The sequence below is a fragment of the Mycteria americana genome, chromosome 4 (genome assembly GCF_035582795.1).
Source record: "Mycteria americana isolate JAX WOST 10 ecotype Jacksonville Zoo and Gardens chromosome 4, USCA_MyAme_1.0, whole genome shotgun sequence".
NCBI classification, from domain to species: Eukaryota; Metazoa; Chordata; class Aves; order Ciconiiformes; family Ciconiidae; genus Mycteria; species Mycteria americana.
In genome coordinates, this window is record NC_134368.1 from 16,006,568 (window position 1) to 16,014,547 (window position 7,980).

Consider the following 7,980-nt stretch of genomic DNA (forward strand, 5'->3'; position numbering starts at 1 on the left):
CATAATCTAGAATATCTTGATGTTCAGACTGATTGTAATCTGCTCACACACTGATAAATTTACTCACGTTGAAAGCCATCTATTTGTTTAGACATCAAACTAACTTCCACAAAAATCAGTAGAAAAATCTTTGCTGACTTTGATGTGAACTGGAGCAAGCTTTCATACATATTGATCCTGTATTTTCAGATATTTTTGGTTTCTGGTTTCCATTCTTCCTTGCCTAGGATTTCCCCCCAGTTTTTTAATGATTTAAAACCTCCACAGAGTTTATAATGGCTTTGAGCAATGGATAGCTAGGATGATATTTCACTTCTGTAAATGGGATATTAATTGGCTATGTATGTTTGGGCGTTAAATGTGGCTTAGAATGGCTTTAGTAAACCAAAACTTGATTAATGCAGATATTTTGCAAGGTTAAGAATGCCTGAGAAAGACACTCAAAGTAATTGCTTATTACTGCTATTGAAAGCAGCAGAGAATGCCTGTAAAAAGAATACTACATTTCTTCATCTGCAAATTATCATCTGGAGGAAAGTTTCGTACGTTCTTTACTATGTTTTCCATCTTAAAGGTTTGTAGGCTTAAATAGCAGCAGGCTTCTCTGAAACAGTTGTGGGTTTGACCAGCCAGTTTTTTGCACGTTCCAGGTGGAATGAGATCATAGAATTTCTCCCATGAAGGTAATATTAAAATTACAAAAGCAGCATGTAATTATTAATTTAACATAATCTAATGGAAATAAGGGTAACTATTGAATATGAAGATGCAGACAAAGCTCCTCTCTTGTTCCTGCCCACCAGTGTTTTATTTTTGAGTTGAACCATTTCATTTTAAAAAATATCCGAACTGAAAACCCCAAGTCTGTACTGTTCCTATTTACCTCTAGGTTTGGCTCACTTTCCGCAGACAGCAAAAGTTACCTGCATATTCGGATTCTTGTAGAGGTTTGGCAGGAAGGATTCTCAAAGCATGGATGGCCTCCAGAGTGGAAGAACTTACAGTCTCATAATCACCTTCTTCCTCCTCAGATACCTTGGAGGAAGATTGTAAGTCACTCTTGCCCTTCATTGTCAAATCTTTGTTCTGGATAGAAGAAGAGATACACAGATAATACAAATAAATTTAAGTTCAAGATTAATTTCAGATTTGGAAATATTTGATTACCAGAACCAGATGTTTTGGTGCACAGGAAATTTTCTAATGGAAATTGAAGGGTTGGAAAGTAGTTGAGCAAGGGTTTTGAGGATCTAAATTTTTTATTTAGATTCATAAAATAGCCATTTGGGAGTCAGTGTAGGTCTCTCTGAATTTGGCCTGTCACCACTCTTGCAAATATAATGGGAGTGTTTAATTTTATGATCATTGCAGACATTTGAAACTGTGCCTTTCATTATAATATTATCCATGTGGTATTTGTATTGTACTGACTGTTTACATATGTTACTTGCAAGAATATATTAACTAGCTCATCACAAATGTCACGCTTTAAAATAAAAACATTCACTGTTTTTGAGAATTTGTGCTAGCAAATGCGCAGTCCAAGTGAACGAGATAGTAAGTATGTATTGAACAGTGGAGTCCACAGAAATGTGGTGCTGAGAGTGACTCAGGATGTCTCTGGATGCGTCTCTACACTTGTACTAGGTTTGTTCAAGATTATGTTCTGGAGTCCTGCTCCACCCTTCATACTCACTGTTTACACGCTGGAACATAACTGCTGGCTTCCTTCAGGAGGAGACACGCACAAACAGCGCAGAGCTGAGACTACTGCTGAGTGAACTCAACTGAGGGCAGCCAGGGTCTTTGTAACTCATGTTTTGCTACCAGAGACAGTATAGGTGCATCCACATACTTGGATCTTCCCTGATGTTTGTTTTAATCTCTTCTTGAACTCACTAGTAATGGGGAATCAATAGCTTCCTGAGGTCTCTTCTTCCACTAGTTAACTATCCTTTCAGTTCATGCTTTTTCTTGAGGGCTACAAATTAAACCAATTTGTTTTACCCTCCAAGGACACTAAAAAAATTGATTACTATCCACTTTATTTCAACCTTTATTATGCTAAATGCCTATAATTATATTTCTTTTTAGTCTTCTCACTAAGCAAGTACAATCCTTTAAAGCTTTCCTGAGTTGTCAATCAACTTAAAAGATTTTGAACCTCATATCCCCAGTGTTACTTTCCTGTGAACTCTCTCCAGGTTGCACACATCTTTATTATAACATCAAGCAGACCTCCAAGAAGTGTTCTTGACAGTACATTTCAGGGGGAGGTTTGCCTTTTTATAACAGTACATTAAAAAATACCACCACACCCTAGACAGACCCCTGCAGCATACCTGGGTTTGCAGGCTCTTCTGCTGCGTAACTCTTTCCAGTTCAGTAGCAGACTACTGTCAACTAGGCTGAGGGTGGATATTTTTTCAGTCAATTGTGCAAACACTTCACACATTTTCATCTAGACCAGGTTTCCAGGTTTCTACTTGTGAGACTGTCTTCTGGGAAATGTCAAAGACCTAACAAAAATCAAGATATATCACATCTACTGTTTTCTTTCTCCCCATTATGGTCCTATTTCTGCCGAGAAGGAAGTTACTTTGGTTTGAGGAGCTGATGAGATGTTCTTCGTGTTCTCATTCGCAATTTTTTACATAATCAGATGTATCATTTCCAAAAGATGCTTTCAGACTGACTTTGTTTAATAGTGTCTCCAGATATCCAATGAACCCTCAGGATTTGCTTTCTTTCTTGTAAGAAATTGAGGTTACTACTGTTCTTTTCCATTGCTTTAGGAACTCAGGACTCCTTGGAGAGTTCTCAAAGGTAATCAATTAATGTCTTAGAAATTACTTCAAATATTTCCTTAAGTGCTTTAGCATAAGTAAATATTCTCCTGGTTGTTCTGCTCTGCGCTATTACTGCCTTTCTAGTTGGTATTAATCCCATATAGCGTCTGATTGTAATTAACCTTTCTATGAAACCTGAAGCAGCCAAAGTATTGATTGCAAGAACCTTTTTTAGTCATCCTTTACTTGTTCAGCTTGCTTATTAAGCAATAGACTTGTGCTTTCTTTTCCTCTTTCTCTGACTTGTAAGGTATTTGCAGTCTTTTCTTATATGCCTGAGCTGAAACTCAAAACCAGCTTTCAGATACAAATGGGAAGACATTGAAATGTGTACTGTTAGCTTTTCAGCTTTCATTTGCATTGGTTACATATTAAACCTTGAGGCTTATGACTTACATACTTGTTCAGCTTGACTCCTGTTATTTTCATATGATCTTATGATAAAGATGTATTTTAGATTCAGACCATAAATGGAGAATTGACTAGTGAGCGAGTCACTTCTCTAATCTAGCTCCCACTAAAACAAAGTTAAGTTCTCATATCTACTTCAAAATTCTCATGCTTTATTTTGCATTAACAAACAGTGAGGATTACATTTTCTATTACTAGCGTTATAGCCAAGACGATATTAACATACCTCAGGAAGTGAAAGAAACGTAAAATTTTAGGAAGAACAGTGTGATACTTACAAAATGATAGGTATTAGCAGGAACAGTTCTTCTGTTTTCTGTATGAAATGGAGAAAAAATGTCAGCAGGTATCATTCTGTAGAAAATGATACAATAACTAATAACTTACATAAAGGAATAAAAATCTGCCAACTGCACAGTATTTTACAGATACTAAAACAATGGAGATGAAGCAAATCCACTCATGAGTTGTTGACCTATGCACTGCATGAGGAAGTAGCTGTGTGGAAATGGGATTCCCAACCACCAGCATGTCTAAGCCCGCCCACAGAAAATACCCAGAGAAGGATGTGCTTGAACTCCTCTCTCTCTGTCTCTTCTGAGTTTTGCTGCTTGGTGCAGAACTGTAAGGGCTCACCCCGGTGAGCTTGGGGATCCTGGTCTGGAAATCTCTCTTCTGAGTAGAAACATACTTTGTTCCTGTAGTGACAGAAGAAAATCTGACCTCCTGCTTTCAAGACTGAACTGGAAAAGGAGTTGTGCTGATGTATTTTCTGTAGTAGCACAGCACTGGCCCAGGAAATTGGAGTCCTGGTTTCAGCTTGAGAAATTCCAAATCCATGTTTCCCAAAACCGAGAACACTCCAGCTACCAGGCTGTAAACTATTCTAGGTAGTGGCTGTCTGCCTGTGGAAGTTGTCTCATGGTATAGCCAGGAGAGCATGAGTTACAGAGCCAAAGAGCTGGTGAAGAGGAGAGTGAGTTCACTTGAGAAGAGAATCCCAAGTTCTGCCTTTAACCTGATTTACACATTTAATCCAGTGACTGTTTAATGCAAAACAGCCGTGGTACGTCCTTGCCCAGTATGTGTTCTTGTTCTGGACTGTTGAAGCAATCCTTGCTTAGGCTGCCTGTAGCCTCACAAGTCTTGCATCTGTGGCTACATAATAGCCTGATTTCAAAGGCAGAGCATGAAAGTCCTTCTATTACATATATTACAGCGCGCTCTAATGCTTAGGAGGAAGGGAGAATTGTGGACTGAAACGCTTTTATGCCAAGGAGAGAGTTAAAACCAGGATGACTTCTTGCCCAGGTGTTGTACCCTGTGCAAGTGTGTGAAGGATGGGCAGCATCCCACAACCCTCCCTTCCAGCTGTGTTTTGAAGGAAACCAGTCTTTACCTAACCAGCCTCTTTACATTTGTCACTATTGTTCTTTTAAGGTCTGAATACTGCATGAGCCTGGTATTGCAGACTTTTGTATACCCCAGCAGATGGCATTGAATGTTCATTTATTCAATATATGTAGTACTTTTATCTCTGCTCAGATGGTCATCCGTGGTTGGGGGGGCAGGGAGGGGGAGGAAGAGTTATTCATCCAAACTAGTTGTCTGATTTTATGTTTAGTTACGCTGGTGCAAATCAGGAGTAAGCCCAGTTAAATTAATGACATTGCTGGGGAAAACTGATGCAGACGAGGATAATTAGGTGGTACCAATGTAATAATGAAAAAAGGCAGTCAGTGTCTTAAATTGTAGCCTTTTTACTTCTGTTAATAAAAAATGGTTATTCTATCCTCAACAATAAGAAATTAATAACAGTGGTAAACATCAAAGCTATTAGCCATGCATTTCCTGGCTTAATGCTAAAAGGAGACTGTTTGACACAAGCCTTTAGGGTGATTTATTGCTATCCAACATCAGTTTACAATTTGATGTCCAGGTTAGTTTATAATGTATTCTGTTATGCAGGGATCACAAGAGTTTGGAGGAACTCCAGCCCTCCCTCTCCTTTTCTTCTAACCACCACCTCTGCACAGTGTGAGTGAAGGGAGAGGCAGCATTGCTGCTTTTCTGCGGGCATTCCCTTTACATAAGGTGAATGCCCAAATATTTGCTTTGTGCTAGCTGAGGAGTGCAAACCAGCTAGAAACTGCTTCTCCTGTTATTTAAGGATGACATTTTGGTAGAGAAGCTGAATATTTCATTCTGTCAGCTACGCTGAATGTATTGGGCCTTCAGAATGAGAAGTGCTGCATGCCATCTGGGTGGTGGAAGACTGTTGAAGAGGCTCACTGCTTGCAGGGAGACTGTTTCTGCTATTTACTATACATATCACCCTGGACCATCCAATTTCCTGGCTTCTGGTGCACTGGCTGTTGTACAGGGATGAAAGAGGACAGAATCTTTGTGCCAGGTAGTTGCAGTCAGCTGGACCTTCTAACATCAATATTTTTTCACTGCAAGCTAAAGACCTACAGCTGGCAGGAGTCAGAGTCTTCTCAAGCTATAGGGACTGATCATATTTTAGTCAGTCTGAAAAAATTTTGTTGCTTTGCTACATCCTCTGTGAAATTAATAAATGAAGTCTATCAGTTATAACAATAGTAACGTGTTCTGTTTCTATGGCATATGCGTGGGTGTGTTTCTGCCAGTTGACAGAGAATGCCTGATGTCAAAGGACAAAAGGGAAGAAATTAATTTCTCTTTAATTTGCAAGGGAATAAAATTGTGTGCATTTTGTGGCAACCTTGCCTGCTTTTCATGGTGACCTAAAAAATTATGTTCAAAAGAGTGACAGGTTAGCAATTTGTACATGAAAACCCAATGTCAGAAATGTAGCCCTTCTTTAAAACGAGAAAGCAGAAGGTAAATCTGTTCCCTTTGACTTCCCTGAATTTATGAATGCATAGTGTTTTTTCAGTCACTGTTTGTGGTGTTTCAGCCAGTGACAAAAAGCAACAAAGTATTGTGGGTTATATTTTAATAAACCTTGTGATCCTGACAGGGTATATCTCCTAAACCACTTCAACAGAAAAAAATGAGGCTGGAAATGCTGCAAGGAAGAACCTGCATAGGAGTTTTCAGAATCACTTTTTATTCTGTCTGGTCCAAAAGTACAGTGTAAAAACTTGTCATGTTAAGTATATTGGCATCTCCCTCTAGCCTCTAGAGGGGTTAGGCAAGACAAGTAGAAGCTTCTTGAATTGGATAGGTTTAATTCCAAGACCAAGCAAAAGCCTAGGCAGGCTTTGCTTCAGAGACTGTGAAAAAGGCATGTGAATAAATGCCACTTATGGTGAGCTTTTGTGATATGGCCAGCTATCCATAGAGAATAAAAGACTTGCAATAAGATGATAGACTGCTGTATTATTTCTCCAGAACTGCTTTTTCCAGCCCTAAATCTAAATCTTCTGTATCATACTGATACTGAATGCATTTAGGCAAACTTCACATAACACAATAAACATATGGTATACCAAATAAATTTATCTGGCTAGTTGTGCCCCTATTTAGTTAGATAATTTTATATGCTTTGCATTAAATATCTCTTAGCTCAACTACAGTTGTGAAATATGGTATCATTTTCCACTGACTTAAGTAGCAACAGTGTTTTACTTATGACATCAATGTGATTTAAACACATGCTTACTCTACTGACCATAATCTGTCACGGAATTGGATTTAGAGATCTTGTGTCAGCGTCCCGTTGTTTTGGAACAGCAAACAGCAAGAAGAGAGGAATACTTCATGAGTGGCAGCAGAGGAAAAAGGAAAGTTCCCTTAGTTGCTTTCTAGAAGTCATCAGCCCACGTAATGTTTTCAGTCTCCCAACAAGAGGATGATTTATTGATGGCTGTTTGCAGTCTGTAACATCACGAAGCCAACATTTTTTTGGGTCGCTCTGGAAGTAAACACCTTTTTGCTTTCTTCATTAGTGGGTATCCCATTTCCAATTAGTGGTTATCCATTTCTTTTCCTTTTTTCTTACAATTAATTTTAATTTTTATGGTCTTACAATGTTCTGATCCTTTACTCCTTGCATGTTACAAACTATCACTGACTCTGAGTAATAAGTATGGTAAAAAGACAGGCTATAGTACTTCCTTTTTCAGTATTGAAAGAATTTTACCTTTTGGATGTACATCCAGATTCATTGCTGCACATATGTTTGGGCAAGACCTAAAGACATAAAAAAAGAAAAAAACAATCCACTATAATATTAGAAATTGCCTTTGTTCTATGAAACTTCTCAAAGACTCTAGCTTAACAGAATGAGTGAAAGCTACAAGGATAATAATTAAATTTGAAAAATTATTTGGCAGATTTGGAAATTCAACAATCTTGGGTCAAAGCTTACATTTTTGTTCACTTACAGCTCCAAGTTTGGTACAGTTACAGACAGCTCTAGTCATTTTGCAAACATTCGTTTTAGACATAAATATTGTAACAGTCTTACTGATGCTTTAGCCTATTCAGTATATTGTTTGAGGGATGAATTTGCTTAGGGAGCTAGGAGCTAAATCTCTCTTTTAGCATGCAGCTAAAAGCAAATGGCTAAAAGCAAGTGGCACTGCAAATGGTTCCCTTCCCATTCTGCCAGCCAGCAGAATAGGTATAACAGTTTCCCCTAGACCTGATGTGGTATTCTTCCATCTTGCTATTACTCTGCCATAGGGAATATATGAGGTATATTGAGCGTGGAAGAAACACATGAACAGAT

At 38.4% G+C, this 7,980-nt stretch overlaps 1 protein-coding gene across 1 annotated transcript in view; it reads right to left on the bottom strand.

The window, feature by feature from the left end:
• Positions 1-7,429, bottom strand: part of CLNK (cytokine dependent hematopoietic cell linker) — a 35,153-nt gene extending 27,724 nt beyond the window's left edge. The window contains exons 1-3 of the mRNA XM_075499763.1: positions 7,390-7,429; positions 3,539-3,576; positions 924-1,086 (exon numbers count right to left, since the gene is read on the bottom strand). Coding sequence (XP_075355878.1) covers positions 924-1,086; positions 3,539-3,576; positions 7,390-7,414 — 226 coding nt within the window. The 5' untranslated portion in view covers positions 7,415-7,429. The remainder of the gene's footprint in view (positions 1-923; positions 1,087-3,538; positions 3,577-7,389) is intronic.
• Between the last annotated feature and the right edge of the window lie 551 nt (positions 7,430-7,980).